General features: G+C 39.7%; 11 protein-coding genes and 1 non-coding gene across 12 annotated transcripts; 6 read left to right on the top strand and 6 right to left on the bottom strand.

Moving 5' to 3' along the window:
• Nucleotides 1–1,329: 1,329 nt before the first annotated feature.
• On the top strand, nucleotides 1,330–2,097 carry TIR2 (putative GPI-anchored mannoprotein; the record flags this gene model as incomplete). Its single annotated transcript, XM_018365539.1, has 1 exon — nucleotides 1,330–2,097. One exon carries the CDS (start codon nucleotides 1,330–1,332, stop codon nucleotides 2,095–2,097), a length of 768 nt encoding a protein of 255 aa, XP_018221794.1.
• A 448-nt stretch (nucleotides 2,098–2,545) lies between these two features.
• TIR4 (Tir4p) lies at nucleotides 2,546–3,826 on the bottom strand (the record flags this gene model as incomplete). Its single annotated transcript, XM_018365538.1, has 1 exon — nucleotides 2,546–3,826. The coding sequence occupies one exon, from the start codon at nucleotides 3,824–3,826 to the stop codon at nucleotides 2,546–2,548; it is 1,281 nt and encodes a 426-aa protein (XP_018221793.1).
• A 1,930-nt stretch (nucleotides 3,827–5,756) lies between these two features.
• On the top strand, nucleotides 5,757–6,836 carry SLG1 (Slg1p; the record flags this gene model as incomplete). The annotated part of the gene is made up of 1 exon (XM_018365537.1): nucleotides 5,757–6,836. The coding sequence occupies one exon, from the start codon at nucleotides 5,757–5,759 to the stop codon at nucleotides 6,834–6,836; it is 1,080 nt and encodes a 359-aa protein (XP_018221792.1).
• Nucleotides 6,837–7,651: 815 nt separating this feature from the next.
• On the top strand, nucleotides 7,652–7,724 carry DI49_2410. Its single transcript has one exon. It is a non-coding gene; the product is annotated as a tRNA-Arg (tRNA).
• Nucleotides 7,725–8,061: 337 nt separating this feature from the next.
• SGT2 (Sgt2p) lies at nucleotides 8,062–9,102 on the top strand (the record flags this gene model as incomplete). The annotated part of the gene is made up of 1 exon (XM_018365536.1): nucleotides 8,062–9,102. One exon carries the CDS (start codon nucleotides 8,062–8,064, stop codon nucleotides 9,100–9,102), a length of 1,041 nt encoding a protein of 346 aa, XP_018221791.1.
• A 326-nt stretch (nucleotides 9,103–9,428) lies between these two features.
• Nucleotides 9,429–10,367, top strand: TSR3 (ribosome biogenesis protein TSR3; the record flags this gene model as incomplete). The annotated part of the gene is made up of 1 exon (XM_018365535.1): nucleotides 9,429–10,367. One exon carries the CDS (start codon nucleotides 9,429–9,431, stop codon nucleotides 10,365–10,367), a length of 939 nt encoding a protein of 312 aa, XP_018221790.1.
• A 319-nt stretch (nucleotides 10,368–10,686) lies between these two features.
• DNL4 (DNA ligase (ATP) DNL4) lies at nucleotides 10,687–13,533 on the top strand (the record flags this gene model as incomplete). Its single annotated transcript, XM_018365534.1, has 1 exon — nucleotides 10,687–13,533. One exon carries the CDS (start codon nucleotides 10,687–10,689, stop codon nucleotides 13,531–13,533), a length of 2,847 nt encoding a protein of 948 aa, XP_018221789.1.
• A 157-nt stretch (nucleotides 13,534–13,690) lies between these two features.
• On the bottom strand, nucleotides 13,691–14,470 carry UTP23 (rRNA-binding ribosome biosynthesis protein UTP23; the record flags this gene model as incomplete). Its single annotated transcript, XM_018365533.1, has 1 exon — nucleotides 13,691–14,470. The coding sequence occupies one exon, from the start codon at nucleotides 14,468–14,470 to the stop codon at nucleotides 13,691–13,693; it is 780 nt and encodes a 259-aa protein (XP_018221788.1).
• A 734-nt stretch (nucleotides 14,471–15,204) lies between these two features.
• YSP3 (putative subtilisin-like protease YSP3) lies at nucleotides 15,205–16,641 on the bottom strand (the record flags this gene model as incomplete). The annotated part of the gene is made up of 1 exon (XM_018365532.1): nucleotides 15,205–16,641. The coding sequence occupies one exon, from the start codon at nucleotides 16,639–16,641 to the stop codon at nucleotides 15,205–15,207; it is 1,437 nt and encodes a 478-aa protein (XP_018221787.1).
• A 425-nt stretch (nucleotides 16,642–17,066) lies between these two features.
• ALG6 (dolichyl-P-Glc:Man(9)GlcNAc(2)-PP-dolichol alpha-1,3-glucosyltransferase) lies at nucleotides 17,067–18,701 on the bottom strand (the record flags this gene model as incomplete). Its single annotated transcript, XM_018365531.1, has 1 exon — nucleotides 17,067–18,701. One exon carries the CDS (start codon nucleotides 18,699–18,701, stop codon nucleotides 17,067–17,069), a length of 1,635 nt encoding a protein of 544 aa, XP_018221786.1.
• A 391-nt stretch (nucleotides 18,702–19,092) lies between these two features.
• RRP6 (exosome nuclease subunit RRP6) lies at nucleotides 19,093–21,336 on the bottom strand (the record flags this gene model as incomplete). Its single annotated transcript, XM_018365530.1, has 1 exon — nucleotides 19,093–21,336. The coding sequence occupies one exon, from the start codon at nucleotides 21,334–21,336 to the stop codon at nucleotides 19,093–19,095; it is 2,244 nt and encodes a 747-aa protein (XP_018221785.1).
• A 605-nt stretch (nucleotides 21,337–21,941) lies between these two features.
• Nucleotides 21,942–22,817, bottom strand: PHO80 (Pho80p; the record flags this gene model as incomplete). Its single annotated transcript, XM_018365529.1, has 1 exon — nucleotides 21,942–22,817. The coding sequence occupies one exon, from the start codon at nucleotides 22,815–22,817 to the stop codon at nucleotides 21,942–21,944; it is 876 nt and encodes a 291-aa protein (XP_018221784.1).
• Between the last annotated feature and the right edge of the window lie 617 nt (nucleotides 22,818–23,434).

Raw genomic sequence — 23,434 nt, 5'->3', positions numbered from 1 at the left:
TGTCATATTCAGATACACTTTTGGTGTCTTAATTCTATCAAGGTTCGACTTTCGGATAACAACATAAATGCCGCTTTTTTTATTTTGTTCAATAAAAAGTGATCTTGTTCTTAAAATTTCTTTCCTCGGTATTCAGTAAATTGAGAATAAAGTTCAAAACATACATTTCTTGACAAAATTTCTACTGAACCTCGAATACGATAAATAATACTGCCTGAATCTTAGGAAGCAAAGGAGAAGGTGAATTTGCTACAACTTCGGTCAAAAATTCGAGGATAAGCAGCGATCAATGAAAGAGAAAATCTTCGAATGCCAAGACCGTTTAGAACGGGGTAGATAAACTAGCGCCGATAATCTAAACGGTTTATATTCAGCCAAATAGGTTACTCTTATGACAACTTAAACTTCAAAGTTGAAAAAGTGCATTCGGGCGGGGTGACTCCTCTTTTTCTCCACTAGTGAGGCATTCTTGGCGTTTACGTGCGTTTAGTTTCTTATTTGCAGGACAATGGGTGCATAAGAGCTTTTAACGCTCAGTAGATTGGGAACAGCTCCACAAAAGACGTTTGCTAGGTCAATTTTGAACTTCACGTTATTGGCCATTCGTACGACTTCTCAACAGATCGTTAGGACTAATAATAGAGCACCTGTAAGATAGTGGAGAGTGCCTTTCTGTTCATTGTTCGATGCCCAGAGAAAAATAACAGGTTCCGTTTTGGGAATGCACGCGATCTTTTTTTCATTTTCCCAGCCTATTCACGTCTCTTCTGCAGCGCGTTGCCTACGGAAACCTTTATAAAAAAACCTTGGCCGGCCAAATTTCCCAAACGAGACGCATATTTCCAAAAAAAGACGTTTGCGTCCAAATGTAGAAGGCAAGAAAACCCTGGAGGAACAAAGGCCAAGAAAGAAATGAGGTAGTTTTATCCTTTAAAACACCTCCCAAGCTTTGTGATCGTTCCTCGTACAGAGCAGAGCACACGGAATCACGAACAATATCTCGCAGCGAAACAGGGCTAATTCGCAGGCGATCTTCGAGGCCAAGAGTTTTTTTCTTGGTAACGCTCTCCCAAAGCAACCATCGACAGTATCGTGGAATCTTGTGCAGGTTTTCTTGGCAATTCAACACGATGGGCATAAACGAGTGAGGAAGATAATAAAATGTATATGCTTAGGAATTGTATATTTTCAAGAAATGATATATAAGTAGGCAGTGAAATTTAAACAAATTAGAACTCTCACCCAGTATTCCCTTCCTTTTTTATTACATCCATTACTACCCCAATAGACCGAACATTCCCACACTCGCTTATAACTACTACAACAAAAATGGCTTACATTAAAATCGCTTTACTAGCTGCTGTCGCTGCTTTTGCTTCTGCCCAAACTGAAGAAGAAATTGACGAATTGAACGTTATTTTGAACGATGTCAAATCCAATTTGGCTCAATACATGAGTTTGGCTGAAGATTCATCTTCTGGTTTCTCTTTGTCCAGTTTGCCATCTGGTGTTTTGGACGTTGGTATGGCTCTGGCTTCTGCTACTGACGACTCCTACACCAGTTTATACTCTGAAATTGACTTCGGTGCCGTCTCCTCTTTGTTGACCATGTTGCCATGGTACTCTTCCAGATTGGAACCAGCTTTGGAATCCTTGTTAGGAACTTCAACCTCTGCTGCTGCCTCCTCTACTCAAGCTAAGACCTCTTCTGCTGCCGCTAGCTCTTCTGCTGCTGCTTCCTCATCTGCTGCTGCCTCTTCATCTGCTGTTGTCAGCTCCTCTGCTGTTGCTTCTTCGTCTGCTGCTGCTTCTTCGTCTGCTGCTGCTTCATCATCTGCTGCCGCCTCTTCATCTGCTGTTGTCTCTTCTGCCGCCAGCTCTTCTGCCGCTGCTTCCTCTTCCGCCAAGGCTTCTTCCGCCGCTAGTTCCGCCAAGGCGTCTACTACTGCTTCCGGTTCTGCTTCCGCTATTTCCCAAATCTCTGACGGTCAAATCCAAGCTACTAATACCGTTTCTCAACAAACCGAAAATGGTGCTGCTAAGGCTGTCATTGGCATGGGTGCCGGTGTCATGGCTGCTGCCGCTATGTTATTATAATCACATTTTTGAGTGGATTTTTAACGTTCGTATATACCAATTTATGATTTTTAATTAAATTTTCTAAATAATATTAACATATTGTGGGAACTTGAAGTATTTTTTTTTGTTACACCAGCAACTTTGTTTTGTATTCACGGTACGTACGTCAGTGATAATTGGAGTCTATCAACTCTTCTTTCGAGGGCATCATCTGTCATGTTAATCGAAGAAACCATTTGCAGATGATGCGCAACAAATTCATTCTAAAAATGCTTTGGCTTAGTAAAAAATTACTTTAACGTCGTTATAAATTTTTTTAAATAATAGAAAAGAACTAGAATGTGTCAATTTTTATATAATACAGAGGAGTACATATGACAGTTTAAGTATTTTTCTTTGAATAACAGGAAAGCTAAAATAATAATATAATCATAAGTGGAACGAACATTTTCGGTACGTACTAAAATTATAGCAACATGGCAGCAACGGCGGCCAAAGCACCGGCACCCATGCCAATGACAGCCTTAGCAGCACCATTTTCGGTTTGTTCAATGATACCAGTGGTTGCGGATTGTACCTTGATAGCAGTAGAAGACTTCTTGGCTTGACAAGCGGAGTCACAGACGGTAACTGTAGTCTTTAGCGTAGAATAATCGGTTGCGGTAGAGGTACCTTCCTTGCATGTGCTGCAGACAGTGGTAGTTGAGACCTTTGGTTGAGTAGAGTTGTTGTAACCAGTTGTGGTAACTGGAACGGCAGCAGAGGTGGAAGAGTAGTCGCAGACGGTAGTTTCTTTGGTGACAACAGTGTTAGCAGTTTCAGTAACAGTGGTACCGTTTCTAGATGCGATAACAATACTGGAAGTAGAAGAACCAGCAGCGGTAGTAGAGTTAAATGGAGCAATGACTGAGCTGGAAATCTTGGCAGCGGAGGAAGTCTTGGCAGAAGAGCTGGCAACAGTAGAGTTGGCAGCTTGAGCTGAAGATAAAACAGCGGCAGAGGATGAAGCGGCAGCAGATGAGCTGGCAGCAGCAGATGATGAAGCAGCAGCAGATGAGGAAGCAGCAGCAGAGGATGAAGCGGCAGCAGATGAGCTGGCAGCAGCAGATGATGAAGCAGCAACAGATGAGGAAGCAGCAGCAGAGGATGAAGCGGCAGCAGAGGAGCTGGCAGCAGCAGAGGAGCTGGCAGCAGCAGAAGAGCTGGCAGCAGCAGAAGAGCTGGCAGCAGCAGAAGAGCTGGCGGCAGCAGAAGAGCTGGCAGCAGCAGATGAGGAAGCAGCAGCAGAAGAGCTGGCGGCAGAAGAGACAACAGCAGATGAAGTGGTTGGAGCGGAAGAGCTGGCAACAGCAGAAGAGGCCACAACAGATGAGGTGGCAGCAACGGAAGAAGTGACAGCAGAAGTAGAAAGACTTGCTAATAAGGCTTCAATCTCAGGTTCCAATCTGGAGGAGTACCATGGCAACATGGTCAAGAAAGTGGCGACGGCAGCGAAGTCAACTTCTGAGTATAAACTGGTGTAGGAGTCGTCAGTAGCAGAAGCCAACTCGAAACCAATGTCCAAAACACCAGCTGGCATATTGGCCAAGGAGAAACCAGAAGTTGGATCTTGAGATAACAATATGTAGTCAGCAATGTTACTTTTGACATCGTTCAAAACAACGTTTAATTCGTCGATTTCTGCTTGAGTTTGGGCAGAAGCAAAAGCTGCGAGAGCTGCTAGTAAAGCGATTTTAGTGAAAGCCATTGTATATTTATGGTTATAAGCGAGTGAAAGGTGTTTTTTGGAGACTTTTTAAGATACAAGATCAGTATTGAAGCAAGATCCGAGGCTAATCGATCTGTTATGGCGATCCTTCGCTTTTTATACTCCAGAGTGTTGAATGATCGCCCATTGGAAAGGCAAAGAATTTACCAACTTCCCTTTCTGAACATCTTGCTTGTCAGAGAGAAAATCGTTTAGGAACCCTCCTAGTATTTTCTGTCATTTTTTTTTTTTCATGTTCACTTTATTTCTGAAGACGGACGGGTTGCTACGAAGGTTTCGACTGAGAAACTGCGCATGGCGTCGCCTCTCCGCGAGGTTCAATGAGCGCTATTGTTGAAGAGTGCTTCGTTTGCCTTTTTAAGTTGCCTTTGGTTGCCATTGTGGTATCTTCAGGGTTTTCTTTGGGTCACGATGCTTTGAAGGTGTGATTTATTTTTGGGAGCCGCAGCTGAATTGTGCCAGTTCGTAAAGGGAACTTTATGGCCATGGTTTCCCCATACGAACGGTGCGGTGGGCCTGGTAGCAATTGTTTTTTCCTTCCCTGTGCGGTATGTGTGCCTTTTTCTGATCTTGGATTCCTCCGGAGTGCCTGTCATGCGTTGTAAACGAAACATCACACTGGCACCCGGGAAACCGTGAACCCCATATATTGCCCTTTTCAGCACGGTCCCTTATCAACATCCGTTTGGTTAACGAAAGCGTAAATATGGTTCGCTGACCTAGCTTTTTTGGTAGACCGCGTTTCTGTTTCGGAAGTTCTTTTGGAGGATGGCAGCGTGTTTGCTGGGACGAGACTCTATACGCCGTAAGAATGAAAGGTATATAAATCGCAAGATTTGAGGCCTACCAATCAACAAAGACACCCTATCTTAGCGCTCTAGCCACAGTGGGTTGCTTGCCTGTATTTACTTTTTTTTTTTGTCAGATTAGCTTTTTCTGTGTGCTTACGCTTTAGTGTTCTGATTACCGTTCAGAGAGGACAGTTTCCTATTTTATCATTCCGGCGAATCTGTGAGGTCCCTCGCGAATCCATTCTCCTTCAGGCAGTTTCTCTACGTTCCGGTAGCGCTTGGATACCGCTTGCAAGCCTTGGCCTTGGAAGCTGGTTATGATTATTTGAGGAATCTACGGTGATTTTGATTTTTACGCGCGGCCTTCAAATCAAGATCTTTGTACATTCATTTCCCGATCTTGCATGCTATCGTTCCCAACCTACCCTGTTTAACATTCTTGTCGGTCTTGGACTATGAAATGAGCCATTCACACCCAGTGCCGGCGCCAGTGTCGAGGCCAGCGACGGTAGTGCGTGCCATCCCTCTTGTATATCTTCTCTTGTCCGCCTTGCGGTCTTCTACAAATGATAAGCATTAAGACAGTGTATAGAGCCACGTCAATTGCGCAATACACTTGTTGACATGGGGAAATGAACCGCAAAGCACGCGCTCTTTCATTGAAAGGGCCGTAAAATCATCCATCACATTCTCAAGATTCTTTTCTCTCAGAAAATTTTTCTCCGCCTTTCCTATCTTAAGATGGAAATACCGCTACACCGTGAAGAGGTTAATGTAATTTTCGAAGAGAAACGGAGGGAAACGGAGGGGAAAATAAAAAGCGTTTGGCGTATCATAGCCTCATTTGGAAGAATTTAGTGCGATAGAAGCTTTCTTGCATAACGCAGCAAACCCAAAGTAGGGCTAACACTAAAGGACACTCCGTACTTGACATTCACCCTCTGCAAAACAGGTATACAACAGCAAGAGAAAAGCCATCATCATCCATAAGTTTCAAATAAGGAGAGGCAGAGAGAAAAACCAAGAAAAAAGAAAAAGAGGTTTTGAAGGAAACTCATCTATTTAGGATAATACGTCAGCTAGTATAAAAACTGGCATAAGGAAATTCCAAACACAACATGAGACTGAACAACAAATTCAGTTTGCTTTTGGCTTTATTGCCCGCCTTGTCGCAAGCAAGCACCTACACGTTGGTGGACTGTTTTAGCTCACTGCCTTCCGACTTTTCACAAGACGATACGTATGCCTACCAGACAAGTTCGTACTGCTATGAACAGTGCAATGCAAAGGGTGCAAGCTACTTTGCCCTTTACAATCATTCAGAGTGTTTTTGCGGCAGTACAAACCCTTCCGGTTCAGAATCTACATCGACTTCATGTACCGCATATTGTCTGGGCTACGGTAGCGAAATGTGTGGTGGTACAGACGCGTACTCTGTATACCGGATTGGATCCGATACAAGCAGTGATAGCGTAAGTAGTTCTGACTCTGATACTCAAACCAGTTCTTCCACAACGTCTTCCACGACATCTTCCACAACGTCTTCCACAACGTCACAAACATCTGACTCAACCCAAACAACATATTCTACTTCAACATCACAGAGCTCAAGTTCCACGACGTCACAAAGCTCACAAAATGCAAACACTTTGACGACGAGTAGTACTAGTTCCCAATCACAAGATGCTACTTCCGTAATATACTCAACCGCTCTCCACACTGAGGGTGGTTCTACAATATTTGTGACCAATACGATTACGAAAAGTGCTCAGAATTCAGGATCTGCCACCGGTACAGCAGCATCAGACTCGACGAGTGGAAAGAGTACACACAAGAAGGCCAATGTCGGGGCCATTGTTGGTGGTGTTGTCGGTGGTGTTGTTGGAGCCGTAGTAATTGCACTTGGTATTCTATTGATTGTTAGACATATCAACATGAAACGTGAACAAGATAGAATGGAAAAAGAATACCAAGAGGCTATAAAACCAGTGGAATACCCAGATAAGCTATATGCTTCTTCCTTTTCGTCCAATCATGGGCCTTCGTCCGGAAGTGTCGAAGAACAGCATACGAATGTTCCAACGGATACTAATCCGTTCGATGACTCAAGAAGAATAAGCAACGGAACATTTATAAATGGCGGACCGGGAGGAAAAAATAATGTTCTAACAGTGGTTAATCCAGATGAAGCTGATTGAAAAACTACTAAAAACTATTATATTCTTATTCTACTCCAAAACTCTCGTGTTCCCCCTCATTAATTTTGTGCTTCTTAATTTCATTTACCAAATGAACTTCTTTTTTTTATATTATGACTTTTTAAACTTTATATATTTTCAAAAAGAAAATTGAAGAAGAAGAAAAGAAACAATAAATAGGAACTACAAATTCAAATCAGTTATTTTTTTATGATATATTTATAAATACCAAATCCATAGTTATATAGGCTTAAGAAGCACTAAACAGACCAAATTTAGTGCCGCCAGTACCATACATGAGCGTATGCTAGTCAATAGCTACCAAGCGTTGTGCAAGTCGTCCATTACAGTTAACAAATTTGGTGAATATGACTAGCTGTTTATCAGTGACTCTCCAATTCTATTACTCTATTCTGCTATGAAACGCGAGATGTGTGGTCGCATTTATTAATTGTATACGCTATTCAGGTGTGGCCGTGGCTGTTGGTGTTGATGTTTTTATTTTCGTGCAAAATATTCAGTAATTCATGGGAATTGTCTCCACAGGAAGCCTTGGATATTCATCGTTATTCACCTTCACCTTCACCTTCTTACCATATATAACCATTATCCATAAACGTAAGTGAGACATCTGTTCATCACATTTCTAATAACGCAAATGAGAGGTCATTTGGTATCTAACCTCGATCATAACCATTTAATTTCCCAGGCGTCTGTTTCTTTCATGTGCCAACTATAACAGGTAGGTACTAGGCAATTTGAAATTTTAGGATGGATGGTGAAAAACGAGCCAAAATTTCATATTGTAAAATCTGTTCCTCGTGGCCCAATGGTCACGGCGTCTGGCTACGAACCAGAAGATTCCAGGTTCAAGTCCTGGCGGGGAAGATTAATTTTTTTTTTTGAACGTACAGGAAATCTAGATGTGAAAGGCTTACAGGTTCGAATGTAGAAGAGCTGCAGCTTACTTAGTGTCCATTATTCCTTTTCGTTGTCATTCCTACCGTTGTTCAGTTAAAATTTGTATCTTTTTTTGTAGATTTTCGTTCTTTTTCAAACCTTCGATTTTTTCAATCGAAAAAAATGGAAGATCCGAGAAGGTTTTTATTGCACTTAGTTTAATCCCGAATTTGCCACCATATATATAATGAGTCTTGGTATAATCGGACTGCTTGCTATAGGTTCTTAATTGAATAAAACTTGTCGATATAAAAGTAATTGTACGATGTCAGCCTCAAAAGAAGAAATTGCGTCCCTCATTGTAAACTACTTTACCTCCATTGTGGAAAAGAAAGAAGTCTCAGAAGACAGTGCTGATTCATTAAATGTCGCTATGGACTGTATCTCTGAAGCCTTTGGCTTCGAGAGAGACGCGGTATCAAGCATCTTAAACAAGTCCACATTCAAGGGCCAGAGTTTAAACAACCTACTAAGTTTAGGATCAAAATCCCCAGAATCGGGTAAAAAGGATGATGCTCAAAATGTCGAAGTTAACATTCCAGAAGAAGATGCCGAAACCAAGGCCAAAGCTGAAGACTTGAAAATTCAAGGTAACAAAGCCATGGCTAACAAAGAATACGAACTTGCCATCAGCAAATATACTGAAGCCATCGACGTTTTACCAACAAATGCTATCTATTACGCCAACAGAGCAGCAGCCCATTCATCTTTGAAAGAATACGATGAAGCGATCAAAGACGCAGAATCTGCAATTTCTGTTGACCCATCTTACTTCAGAGGTTACTCTAGATTAGGTTTTGCCAAGTATGCACAAGGTAAGCCCGAAGAAGCCCTTGAAGCATATAAGAAGGTTCTTGACATTGAAGGCGATAACGCAACAGATGCCATGAAAAGGGATTATGAAAGTGCTAAGAAGAGGGTCGAACAATCTTTGAACTTGGAGAAAACCACTTCAGAACAACCAAGGGATGCTGGCGCCAATGCTGGTCAAGGTGCTGGTGCAGGCGGATTACCAGATCTAGGCTCTTTACTAGGTGGTGGTCTTGGTGGTTTGATGAACAACCCACAATTAATGCAAGCTGCACAAAAGATGATGAGCAATCCTGGTGCTATGCAAAATATTCAAAACATGATGCAAGATCCTAGTATCAGGCAAATGGCTGAAGGCTTTACTTCTGGTGGAGGAACTCCAAATTTGTCTGACTTGATGAAGAACCCTGCCCTTAGAAACATGGCGGGCAGTCTATTTGGTGGAGCGGATGCCCCATCTACCGAAGACACTCCAGACAGCGAAAACAAACAATAGTGGACAGAGTACGGTAGTTTCCTGGCACACTTACATGTTATGTAGAGATAAGTATAGCTTCATTTAGAATAAATATTACAAGAAGAACATATATGTTATTTTGATGTTCGACACAATATATCCAGACAGTTATTGTGTAGGTATTTTTTTTTATTTTTTACGTGGGCCGTTGACTTTCCGGACAGGCTAGGTTATTATGCGATGAGGAGCTATTAAAAAAATTTTATCAATTCATTATTTGTTCGTGTCAGCTTGAACCATAGAGTTGTTCAGGGACACCTGAGTTAAAGACCTCACACTACAGAGCGTTTTATAGAACAACAAAAATGGGGAAAGGTAAAAACAAGACTCACGAGCCCAAAAACGGAAAACCACAGAGAGGTGCTAATGGGCACAGCTCAAGGCAAAATCATAAGCGCATGGAAATGAAATACGATAATTCAGAAATGACAAAATTTCCTGTCAAACTGGCCATGTGGGATTTTGACCATTGTGATCCGAAAAGGTGTAGCGGTAAAAAGCTTGAAAGATTGGGTCTAATCAAATCATTAAGAGTGGGACAGAAATTTCAAGGTGTTGTTGTCTCGCCGAACGGTAATGGTGTCGTCTGCCCCGATGACCTCGAGATTGTTGAACAACAAGGTGCCTCAGTGGTTGAATGTTCTTGGGCCCGTTTAGAAGAAGTACCTTTCAATAAAATAGGCGGTAAGCATGAAAGATTGTTACCTTATTTAGTGGCCGCTAATCAAGTGAATTACGGGAGACCGTGGAGGCTTAACTGTGTCGAGGCATTAGCCGCTTGTTTTGCTATTGTCGGGAGAATGGATTGGGCAAGTGAACTGCTGTCCCATTTCTCGTGGGGATTGGGGTTTTTAGACTTAAACAGAGAATTACTTGAAATCTATCAGCAATGCACCGATTCCAACTCTGTCAAGAAGGCTGAAGAGGAATGGCTACAGAAATTAGAAAAGGAAAATCAAGAACGAAAATCTCAGTCTAAGGATGAAGACATCTGGATGATGGGTAACGTAAATAGAAGGGATAATGGAGCGCAATCTGATGAATCGGAAAGCGAAGAGGATTCTGATCAATCCGAGTTGGAAAGTGATAAACAATCTATAGAATATGACTCTCTTGGTAACGCCATTGGCATTGATAATGTAAAGAGCCGAAAAATGCTCTCTGAAGGGTCGGAAGATGAAGAAAGTGAGTCTGGAGAGGACGAAGAACCTGTTAGTTATGACTCTCTAGGTAATATAATTTAGTTAGAACTTAAACAGTGAAAAACCTTGTTTGATGCCAATGTGAGTATTCTAGTGTGTAACTTGTGACGCCCCTCAAGTTTGACACCGGCAATGGTTATGATAGCCTTTGGAAAGTGACAGGTAATGGAAAGGATGTTGGGCTTACACTTGAAAATGTGTCCAACCCTTTTTTTTACCTTTTGTTGCTCTATTTAGTCAATTTTTTGTATTTACTACCATCTAAAAATATTTAAAAGAGCCATAAAACACATTTATAAAATAAACATTCAAAAAGAAAAAAAGACAAAACAGGAGTAATAATGTATGGGACCTCTAGAATATGGCATCAGCACTACCAACCATACCTGAGCCTCAAAACTTTGCACCTAGTCCAGACTTTAGGTGGCTTTGCGAAGAGTTATTTGCCAAAGTAGATGAGGTTCGAATTAATGGGACCGCAGGAACCGGTAAATCAGTATCTTTCAGATATTACGAAATAATATCAAACTTCACGGAGTTGTGGAGGAAAACGGTAGGAAATAACATATATCCTGCGTTGATTCTCGCTCTTCCATACCGCGATAGACGGATCTATAACATAAAGGATTATGTGTTAATAAGAACTGTATGCTCTTACTTAAAGTTGCCGAAAAACTCTCCAACAGAACAAAGATTGAAAGATTGGAAACAACGTGTAGGGAAAGGTAGAAGCCTTTCTTCCCTTCTTGTGGAAGAGATAAGCAAAAGAAGGACTGAAACAACTGGAAAATTTATTACCGTTGACAGTATTAATGATTATCTGGATGAATTAAGTGAAGAGATGAACGCGTCTGGACGTGGTTTCAAGAACCTCGTCAAGTCGAAACCCTTTCTATACTGTCTGGAGAATATGACTTTTGTCGAGTTAAAATACTTTTTTGATATCGTACTTAAGAATAGAGTAATTGGGGGACAAGAGCACAAGCTTCTGAATTGTTGGCATCCTGATGCCCAAGATTACCTTAGTGTTGTATCTGATTTAAGGGTAGTGACATCAAAACTCTACGATCCAAGAGTTCGTTTAAAGAATGATGAATTGAGTATAAAAGTTGGCTTTGCATTTGCACCACAACTGGCCAAGAAGGTGAACCTTTCATATGAAAAGATATGCCATGCCTTGCGCAATGACTTTTTTGTTGAAGAGAAAATGGACGGTGAACGAATCCAAGTTCATTATATGAATTATGGAAGATCCATAAATTTTTTTAGTAGACGAGGAATTGACTACACATATCTATATGGAGAAAATTTACTATCGGGAACTATATCGCAATATTTGAAGTTTTCAGACAGCGTTAAGGAGTGTGTTTTGGATGGTGAAATGGTTACTTTTGATGCAATGAGGAAAGTGATTCTCCCGTTTGGGCTTGTGAAAGGAAGTGCAAAAGAAGCGCTTTCTTTCAATGACATAAACAATAATGATTTCCATCCCCTTTATATGGTGTTTGATTTATTATATCTTAATGGGACCTCATTGACGCCATTGCCCCTTTATCAGAGAAAAGAGTATCTGAGCAGTATTTTGACACCCTTAAAAGGTATTGTTGAAATAGTACGATATTCTAGATGCTATGATGCAGAATCGGTAAAAAAGGCTTTAGAAGTTGCTATTTCACTGGGTTCAGAAGGAGTTGTTTTGAAACATTATAATTCTGGCTATAATGTCGCCAGTAGAAACAACAACTGGATAAAGGTGAAGCCAGAATATCTAGAGGAGTTTGGAGAGAATTTGGATCTAATCATAATCGGCAGAGACTCTGGAAAAAAAGACTCTTTTATACTTGGGCTACTCGTGGTGGATGAACAAGAAACAGCCAAAACGGATCAAGAAGGCTCCCCCGAAATTTTAAATGATTCAAGTGTCGAACAGCCTGTAAAAAATCCAAAAATGAGTGTTAAAAAAGTCCTTTCATTTTGTTCTATTGCCAACGGAATTTCTCAAGAAGAATTCAAAGAGATCGACCGTAAAACCAGAGGGCACTGGAAAAAAACATCAGGATTTTGTCCTCCATCTTCTATTTTAGAGTTTGGCTCAAAAACACCAGCCGAATGGATTGAACCTAGCGAGTCTATCGTTTTAGAAATTAAATCACGGTCATTAGATAACACTGAAACAAACATGCAAAAATATGCTACCAACTGCACTTTATATGGAGGTTATTGTAGAAGAATACGATACGACAAAGAATGGACAGATTGTTACACACTCGATGATTTGTATGAAAACAGGCGGACTAAATCTAATCCAAGCCATCAAGTTGAGAACCTCCAACTTCAACTGGTGTCTAAGAAAAGGAAGAGGGTACTAGTTTCTGACCCCTTTCACCAAAGCAGAGAACAAAAGCCAATTTCAGACATTTTTGACGGACTGTTTTTTTACGTTCTCTCTGATTACATCAACAGTGTCACTGGAGTGCGGATTACACGGGCAGAGCTTGATGATGATATTGTAAAACATGGTGGTAAATTGATACATAATGTAATTTTGAAACGCCATTGCATTGGAGAAGTTCGTCTAATCGGTTGTAAAATTACCGGGGAATGTAAGGCTTTAATTGATCGAGGATATGATATATTACACCCTCGTTGGATAATGGATTGTACGGCATATAAGAAACTTCTTCCGATCGAACCTAGTTATTGCTTTAGCGTCTCTGAAAAATTGAGGGCAGTTGCAACAAGAAGGGTGGACTGTGTCGGTGATAGCTTTGAAAATGATATCTCGGAGAGTAAGTTGTCTTCGCTACAAAAAAGCCAGCAAAATTTACCATCAACAAGACAAGTTGACAAAAGTTTTGAGCTCCAGATTATTCCGTTATTTTTGTTTTCCAATAGAATAGCATACATCCCACGCAGCAAAATCGGTCTGAAAGATGAGAAGCTTCTAGAAATGAAAATCAGGCTGTTTGGTGGCAAAATAACGGACCAACAGTCTCTTTGCAACCTAATCATCATACCATATGCCGATCCTGTTTGGAGAAAAAACTGTTTAGAAAAGGTACATATTCAAATAAAGGAACGGGTAAAGGCTTCGGACTCGGTGAGTGTACCAAGAATACCCAGAATTGTTGCCCCTGAATGGGTGGACCATTCTATAAGCGAAAATTGTCAAGTACCTGAAGAAGATTTTCCAGTGTCATACTGTTGATTGTGTACATTTAGAAGAGCACATTTTTTCCAAGAAATTATTTAATGTTATTCTACATATACAACCACAAAATATTTAGTACTGTTTAGCAAAGACAATTATAGATAACCGGTCATGTTCAAAACCTTCATAAAACCACAGACGTCCCGCTATCTGACTAGTCTGAGGCTGATTGTTTTTGCACTACCGGTGTTCCGCTTGCAACGGAGTCATCAGCATTGCTTTTGTGTCTCCTTCTTCTCCTTTTTTTGTCTTTAGAAGCATCATCTTTGTCTTTCACCTCATCGTCTGATGGACCAGATTTCTTCTTCTTCTTCATACTTAATGGATTGGGGGCCTTTGGGCCAGCCTTTCTTTTCTTGGGCGTGGATTCCTTCTCGGATCCCTTGCTATTTGCTTCTGCCTTTTCAATGTTTGGGTCATTGAGGCCTTTGTACAATTTCTGTTCTTCGGTCATCTTGCTTGCCTTAGCACTTGCTGTACTGAGCGGTTCCATGATCATAACAGATCTAGTTAAATGAATTAAAGGAACACCAGGAACAGTTCTCAGCTTTCTCCTTAAATCTATGTCTTGCGAAGCAACCACGTATCTATGTTTATTTGCGCCGTTGACGTTCACGACACTTTGGATACACTCTGCTGGCGATTTTGGGTCTTTAAAAGAGTGATTACAACGACGTCTTTCAAATTGTTTTGCCAAATCAATTGCACCTTCATTTCTAGTCTCATATAATGCCTGTATGCAACACTGTGTAATCATGACTTTTACATCGGCTTGCAAAGTCCTCTTTAACCCGCTCGGTAGGTCGAAATTTGAACCATTACATTCTGATACCAGCTGATTATCAACCAGAACTTGATATGGCTCACGAAATTTAAACGTGTGACTGTAGACAAGAAGTTGCTTTCTATATGACTTAGCTCTCTTTTGACGCATTCTAGATGTTTTTGAAGTGCTTGCGGTAGTGGGCTTTGTTGCTGAAATATCTTTGACTTCCAATTTATCAGATATGATTTTGCTAATGCTGTTTAGTTAACTAGGTCGCTACCTGAAAATTTTTCTCTCCGGAAACTCATCGCATCGCATCGCATCGCGTTTATTTTTTTCAAATGTTTTTTTCTTAGGAAGTACAGTGCCAATAACATAGTAAACGCTAGATGTCTTGACCGCAATACCGGGTTGAAGTGATAGTTTCAATTCGTTATAAACGTTTCTGGACTCCTTAAACAGAAAAGGTTGGACTGGGTCTGCTCCAGGAGGCGAAATTTTACGCTGCTGCTTGGTTTAGATCGTAAAAGTTAAGAATGGCACGCGGATGTACTCTCTTTGGTGAGTTTCAATAACTCGGGACTTGAATCCATCTAATGCTTAGAATATGTATCTGAATTTTTCAATTAGACCGGCTATGTTTTTTAGGCTCTTTAAACTTTTTTTTATTGGCGGCTAATTTCAAGTTCACTGTGTGCATACATAACAAAAAATTCCTTTGCCAATGGGGCTTTATTGTTCTTACTAGCTGATATGTATACACCTAAAAAATACGATTAAACGGATTGTTAATTCTATTCGCCTGACTGAATAATATATGGACAGGCATCAGAAAAGAAAATCCGTTACTATAAAAAATTTAACTGATACTTGAGGTAAGTGATACTTAATTTAATTCAACCCTACCAAAAATTATCCAATTTCTTGCCCCCTCCATTGTATATTAATCTATTAGGCGTCTCTTCACCGACATCACCCAAAACACCCTGCGTACTAAAATTTATTATTTTCTCCTTCAATTGTTGAGGTGAAACAGTGCCATCGAAAAAATCACTATCTGAGCTAGGTTGTAATGAAAGAAAGTAACTCAAAATACCAGCAACGTGAGGTGCAGCCATTGAGGTGCCTGATAAACTCAAACTTGCATTTCTCGAGCCAATATAGGTAGATAAAATATTTACACCCGGAGCAAACACATCAACACACGTACCCCAATCCGAAAAAAATGCTCTATCATCACTGAATGTTGAAGCTCCAACGGTAATGCTTTTTTCAGCACCGGCTGGTGAGCTCAAACAGGCATCTTCATCTTCGTTCCCCGCTGCGATAGCGAAATGAACACCACTTTCTACGGCTGCGTCCACAGCCATTTCCATTGCAGGTGATTTACTACTTCCCAAGGATAGGTTAGCAGTAGATCCTTTGAACTTGGGGCCTCCTTTCTTTGATGAATCTATGTGGTCCTGAACAACAAATTCGATACCCTTGATAACGTCTGACACCGTCCCTTCTCCATTCGAACGGAGAACTTTTACTGCTACAAGATTCGTATTCTTAGTCACGCCAAAATGCCTGGAACCAATGATCCCAGCACAATGTGTCCCATGGCCGTTCAAATCAGAAGCCTCATCGTTATCAGGTATAACGGCTCCCCATACAGCACGCCCCTCGAAATCTTCGTGGTCGATGTCAATCCCTGTATCGAGGACATAAGATTTGACTCCTCTTCCTGCAGCATCGTCATATAAATACTCCAAATCTTGACCGTATTTTGCTTTTTCTCTGTGAGAAATCCTATGCAATCCCCAAGGAGCTTCCTCTTGAGATGATGAATTTGAAGCTTTCACCGTGCTTTCTTGTTCGATAAATTTAATAATTGGATCTTGGAGAACTCTCTTAATGACTTCTTCGGTGAAATAGCCAGTATAACCTCGAAATAGACCGTTTATATCAAAAAAGCTATCAATACCTCCAAATTGCAAATGAGAGGGTGCTGAAGTTGAAATTGTCACTAAAAAGGCATCGTCTTTTGCAAGCTTACTTACAGACTCCTTCTGCATCTCCTGGATCATTCGTTTGTGCGATTCAATGCACTGCAAGGAACCATCTTCACGGAAGGCTATAATATATCGATAAGGAAGCGACTCTGCCTTTTGGATGACCTTTTGTTCCTGTAAATGAAAGTTCCCAGTCTCCTGTTGACCTAAACCTTTCTGGCCCTTTGCATTGCGGAAATCTTCATTGCTTTCAGTAAAATGAACTATCCCGTCGAAGCCAGGGATGAACATACATAGACTACAACCTGCACAAAGAGCAAGTAAGACGGTTGAAAGCTTCATGTTCGACGATTTACCTGATACTGAAGATAAAACGATGATTTGGATCTAGTATTGTGGTACTTATGTGAGCATCACAGAGCTCAGATAGAAAGTATACCCTTATCTGGTACCACACACATGTCTGCATCCGTTATCAGTAACCGCCCTTCGGAAGTGCGCCATTGTTCCGAAGGGCACGATATATCAGCCGAGAAACTAATACTCGAGAAAAGAGCAACTACTGAGTTAAAAGCCATTAAACGATTATAATGATGTTCAACGGACGGTCTATAATTTACCTGCCGCATTTTTAAGTCATATACAGTGTTAATTTTGAGGAATCATTCAAGGTAAAGATAAAAGTGCAATTCTCAGAAAACAGAGTCTTTTAACTCATTACATTTGACTGATGTGGTACAATATATATTAAATAATCGAAAATAATCTTACAAGTCCTTCATTGATTTATTTCCAGATGTAAATATCTTGTAGTAAGACCATACCCAAAATATGCTGAAACAGATAAACCCTACAGCACAATTTAACAGCACCCACAAGTCCGGATATTTCGTTGGAGGCGCTACAAATAGATCTAAGAAATGATATAAGCCCATGGCGATATACGTTCCTATAATAAAACTTTTCCATACCACATTATAGGGCAACAGACTTCTTCTTCTGTAATCGCTATTGATACTACTAATGGATGGACCAGGAGTTAAGGATTTTGGCAAGAATCTTGGTGTAATAAAACTGAAGTTTCCAATCAGCCAATTGGTTAGTAGAAAAGACACAACGTACTGTAAATGAAGACCGTCCTTTTTCAATAAAGGCCATAAAGTGAACAAAGCAACATTGTTTATCCAACTTACTAAAGATAAAACATTCCAATCAGTAGAAGAATAGAGTAATGTAATAGGTAAAAGTGGAACTAAAATAGTTTTCTCGTGAACCTGAAAACTGAAGAGAAAGAACGACATAGAACATGCGATTAGTACATATGGAAGAAGATGCTTCTTTGGGTGTAATAATGTCATCATCATAGCCGGTAAAAAACCGAGAACTGTGGCAACTAGGGAATATAGTTGGAGTTGCTGAATACTAAATCTTTCCTTGTACTTCACAAATATGTTGGTAACGCACCAAAAATTTGCAACTTTGTCTTCGAAAATACCTCTAGCGAACGGAAACATCCTGTGAATGCACTGGTAAATATTTCTTAGTCCTCCTCCTAGGAAATAAAGTGGTGCAAACATTAAAGCAAAGGTTGCGAGTGTTGCAAACGCAATAACTGTTAACCGCGCTATATTGAACTTTGGGAACAATAATGATCGACTTAATAGATAGGCGAAAAAAATTGGTGCATAGTACAGTGCCATTTGTTTGAAACAGATGGACAGGACAAAGCACATTGCAGCCATAGCATAATATTCGTCTAGCAGGTTATTTATGGCATATGCAGTGAGACCGAGCATAACTGAATTATATTGGAAGTGCCCATGGTCAATGAGCATTAACGAAGGTTGGAACAGTATTGCTGCCGCCGCAATAGACTGCCCTATTGGTGACTGGTTTCGGTATCTACCAAGCCATTTGGTGAAATATATAACTGCTGGAAAATAGAATAATATGTCACTGATGATGACAGTAGAACGCATGTAAGTTTTTAGGCCATTATCAGGGGATTCAAACCCACGAGACTTGTCAAGAGCAAACCATGATGGATTGAAAAAGGTCCCAATAAGACCTAAAAGGTAAGAGTGGAAAGCTGTTAATGGCGGATAGTCCAAGCCCCAGTATTGTAAGTCATACCAGTACCATTTGGAGAGTGGTAAGTGCTGTGTGATTTCCATCCAGTGCCTTTGAGCTTCAAAATCACCGTGCAGGGGCGGAGTGGACTTTCCAGAATATGGTCCAAGTCCAATTGCGCATCTTACTATAACGGCGCATACGAAAATGATGTACTCTGGCAGCCATTGATTTCCAACTGGCCTGAATGGATACAGAAAATCATACATCGGGGAAGCATAAAATGATTCCTCTGCTGGCTTGTTCACCAGTAACCTTTTACCAATGGCCATTTTTATGGGAAGCTAAGTGTGTAAATAAGAAGTCTATATGGTATTTTTTGGATTATCACTGTTATAACATGTGTACGTTCCTATTATCATCTGAAGCACTATTTTCACTAAAGTATCTTTCACGCCTAAAGCACGAGTTACGTGCCATCTTCGCGAAACTCAACTAAAGGCTCCGGATAACCTTTTAGTTCTATATAATTGCAAAAAAAATGCGGTTTCTATAGTGAAAACGATAACCAAAAACATGCAGAAAAAAAAGAAAAAAAAGATAGGAAACTCTTTCAAATTGATAAAGTTTTGGATTCTATGATACAAGTACTTAATTAAATCGGGCCGTTTATGTAATGATCATCACTACCGTAGTCATAAAAAATGTGTATGTCTATATAATTCACCTTTTAAAAGATACGTTCTTACCCCTGGTCGTAGGTCTTTTCTTTTTCGGAGCTCTTGGTCCCTCACTTTCGTTAAAGGATGGATCGAATCTTCTTTTCCTCTGTTGCCTATTATTTTGCCCTGGTTTATTGGATAAGACATCAGGCATTTTAGAGTAATCAACAGCTTCTTCGGCTGCCGCACTACTCCTTTTCGCTGCCTCCTTCTTATGTATCTGTTTTTTCTTCAAAACAATAACTTCGTCAGGATTCTCGGTTTTAGTTTGAGGCTCAGGTGTAGTTTCAATTTTCACCTTTTCGCTCTTTTCTACGTCGACTGGCTTTTCTACCTCAAATTTGATGTCTTCCAACGCTGCTAATGCAGAATTGAATCTTTGAGCCCGGCCTCTCACATCTTCAACCTCAACTTTATGCGGTATGCCTCTGTCCTCATACACAACATCACCCTCTTCATGTGGTAAAATCTTACCTAAAAGAATGGAAGATGTAGTACTATCCATGCTTCGATCCTCCGTAACGCTGTTGCTGGAAAATACTGAAAATCTATCCATAATGTTACGAATTTGAGGAACTGTGATAGCTTCTAACGAAGCGCTATTGGACTTAAGCTCAGACGACACAATTGCAGCGCTTTCCTTATGAGTGTCCTTCATACTTCTTAGTGTACTCTTGATCAAATTGGCCAGTATTGTCGCATTTTGACGAACATGGTCTGTTACACCATTCGTCAGAGAAACAACACCTATAACATCAGTGGGTGTATATGCAACGAGCGCGGCCAACAGCTGATTTGGCATGATAAATCTCGGCGATTCATCATCTCGTCTTGCTATAACGTCTCTCCACTCATATAGAGCTTTTACTAATTCCTCTCTCTCGGGAGCAATATTGTACTGATACATCAACACTCTCCAAGGATTCTCCTTTTCGGTTGGAGAATAAACTTTTGAAGAGGGCGTTATTGGCCTATACTTGGAATATTCAAAACGCCTTTTAGCCACATTTCTTGATTCATAAAGAACACCGGCTAACTTATTAGATTCAATAAGCTTGTTTCTTAGCTGATCATATATATTTAGTAAGAAATGGGTATCTGCCCTAGCATACGCGGTCATGGGTTTTGAGAGTGGTCTTATACGCCAGTCAGCCAGCTGGTATTTCTTTGATGTTTTGAAATTGGCGAAATTCTCCAACAGATAGGCTAAACTGTGCCTAGGAAGTCCTATAGCCTTAGAGGCGTGGTAAGTATCAAACAGACCAACGACGTATAATCCTAAATCTCTTTGAAGCCAAATAATATCCATAAAAGCACCGTGAAATACTTTCACAATTAATGGATCTGTAAATACTTCATTTAGAATATGTAAATCCTCGCGAAGTTCAATAGTGTCAACTAAATAGTCTTGCTCCCTAGTACTAATCTGCATGAGGCAGACAATACCATAGTATGACCTATAATCGTGATGCTCAAGATCAACAGCGATTTCTTGTGCATTTTTTAAATGCTCTAGCATTGAATCGAGCTTTGCCTTCGAATCTATCCATATTGGTTCCGAAGCATCCCAAGATTTGGAGGGTATTTCTTGTTTAATTTGAAGGATACTTGAGTTATATTCTTGGTGGTCAATTTCATACTCATATGGGTGAGGATAATGACCGGGGCTATTTTCTTCAGTCTCAATCATCCGTAAACTATCGGAAAGCGGCTTTAAAGCATTTGGCTTCTCCTTAAGTAAAGGTAGGAATGGATGACTTTCACTGTTATCAATTGGTGTTCTAAACTTCAACTGAGGTTTCTCAACTCTCTTTGTTGGATGTGAGTCCTTTCCTGAAAAATCACCCAAGTATTGGAGATCGGCCGCACTGTTATTGGAGTTGGAAGTGCGGTTTAAATTGTCTAACGAATGATCTGACTTTTCCAACAAGTTGTCCATTATATTTCCAAAATCTTTCCATAAATCACTTATTTCTTCCTCTTTTAGTTCAAGAGAGTCATGATGCTCATCAATAGAATGGACGATTCCATTCACCATTTCAGTAAGCTTGTTCGATTTTGATTGCAAAATATTACTAAAATCTCTATCCAGATTTCTGTAAAAATCAACATCTTGGGCAGCTAATGAAGATGCAGCTCTTATCACATTAACTATCTTTGAAAGAAGCACATCTGGATTTTCGGAGGCCATAGCGTATGTATTTGATACGTCTTGATTAAAAGCTGTCTGATCTTCGTGTCGCATCTAATGTCTAATAGTTCATAACTAGCGAAAATTTTTACGATGCCCTCATTTTAATTATACTAATAAATTCTCAAAGGCCATTCTGTAAGTTATATCACGTGCTATTTCTATGTTTTTTATGTTTTTTTAACAAACATAAGTAATAAATTTGCTTTTTTATTTTCTTAGATTATTATAAAGTTTTAGTTGTATATGATTTCCGAACAAATAAATTGCATTTTCAAGATATAGTTACTTTTTTTCAAAATCTCATACAGAATACGCATTTTTGGTTGAAGTGGACGATGAATTACTACAAGAAAATGTAAAGAGATTCTTAAATACCTTTAGATGCATCATTATACGTCGATAATATGTGTTAAAAAACAACTTAATACAAAACGGGCTCGCATGAAGAAATATTTTATTACAGTGGGAGAATGATATAGTAGAAAAAATTTACTAGGTACTCAAGAATATTTAACAAATCGGCCTGAATTTATAAAGCCAAGTGATGGTTATTTTGCTGGTTATATAGTTATATATGGAAGGGTTTGTGCTTCCACTCAAAACGATCGTTTTTGCAGAATTGTTTTTTTTTTTGTTTTTTTTTTTCACAATTTTACTTAATCTGGCTTTGAGCGTTTATTATACTTACTCGCGTCCTCTGCTTCAGAGATTCGTTTTTGTGAATAGTGAGATTCAGGTGATGCTTTGGGTTGCTGAAGTCGAGTACCACTTTCATTATCTTCATTAAAATTGGACGGGAGAACATAGTCAATTCTCTTACTTTTATCTGGTGAAGCATTAAAAGAACCTACCAACTGAACTATTCTTTGATAGTATTTGTCTAGAACATTATAACCGCTTTTCAAACGATTAGCATAAGAATAACAACTCAAATCAACAGACCCTAATGCGTTTTTATCTATAACAAATTTTTTCTGTTTTTGTTCTACGCTACATAACGTAATATTATGATCTCTAGGAATTATTCTGTAGTTTACTCTCTTTAGAAAATCGTTTTCTAGGATATTCAACTCATGACATCGTACTCCACCAACTTTTGCATAATGAGCATTAGTAGAGAATGAATCGCACAAGCCTTTTGCTGCTACCGTAGTAGCTGTCAATAAAAACCTATGGGCGGTCAAAGAATTTAGTGTAAAATCTGGATACGCGGTCTGTAGTAAATCAATATAATAAAGTGATGTTATAAGAACGCAATGTTCCAGAGAAGAGAATTTAGTCAGTCGTATGAAGTAGTTGAAGATTGATATGTTTGGTGGAATCTTGGAATGGTATCTCGTTAAAGTTATTTGGTCATCAGGTTTTTTGGTTGAGGAATTTTCGTTAATTGCTATGAGTGATACTAGCATCCGTGATATGAGTACTACAAGATCTGTTCTAGAACATTTTTTGAACTCGGAGGGCAGAATTATTTTTGGAATACTCTGATCCTCTTGTGTATCTTCGGATTGGTCTCTCACTGGTCTTTCCATGATTTCTATGATTTCTATGAGTGCCTAAAAGTATTCTTGTAACTTCTTAGATAGCATCCAAAGCCAACTTTGGTAAAAATTATGAAAAGAAAGGTTATCTGCCTTTTGGAGTATATAATTGAGCCACTGAACCTTTATGCTGATGCAGAATAATAAAATGGAATATAAATAGTCTTAAGAAGAAAAAAAAAGGTAGAAGCAGTATTTTGCTGAGGAAGAGGGAATAAGCTATTGTGTATATGGGTGAGCACTATTACAAAATATGGCTATTTATGACGGCTTGGGGCATTAGGCTAGCGAAAAGCCAATTAATAATGTTGCAAAACTTTCTAGAGCTTCAGTCCTTGGCGCATCAAATGAAGTAGAGATCCTAGGTTTAACGTAGAAAGACCGACGACGTGCTAATATCCAGATGTTGTATGCGCTTCCGAGTTTGTTTACGATAGCCTATGCAGCCTCCTTTTGAATAGGGATTAAAATCTTCCTATGATTGCAAGCACGTTCGCTCATTCATGTTTTCCTTACAAAGCGGACTCGAATTTTGAAACCGCATTTTAAAAGAAAAACTCAAATATACGTTAGAGGCTTAAAGGATACCATAATCCATTGAGAAAATA

Source organism: Saccharomyces eubayanus, chromosome XV (genome assembly GCF_001298625.1).
Source record: "Saccharomyces eubayanus strain FM1318 chromosome XV, whole genome shotgun sequence".
NCBI lineage: Eukaryota > Fungi > Ascomycota > Saccharomycetes > Saccharomycetales > Saccharomycetaceae > Saccharomyces > Saccharomyces eubayanus.
This window is presented reverse-complemented; position numbering and strand designations above follow the sequence as displayed.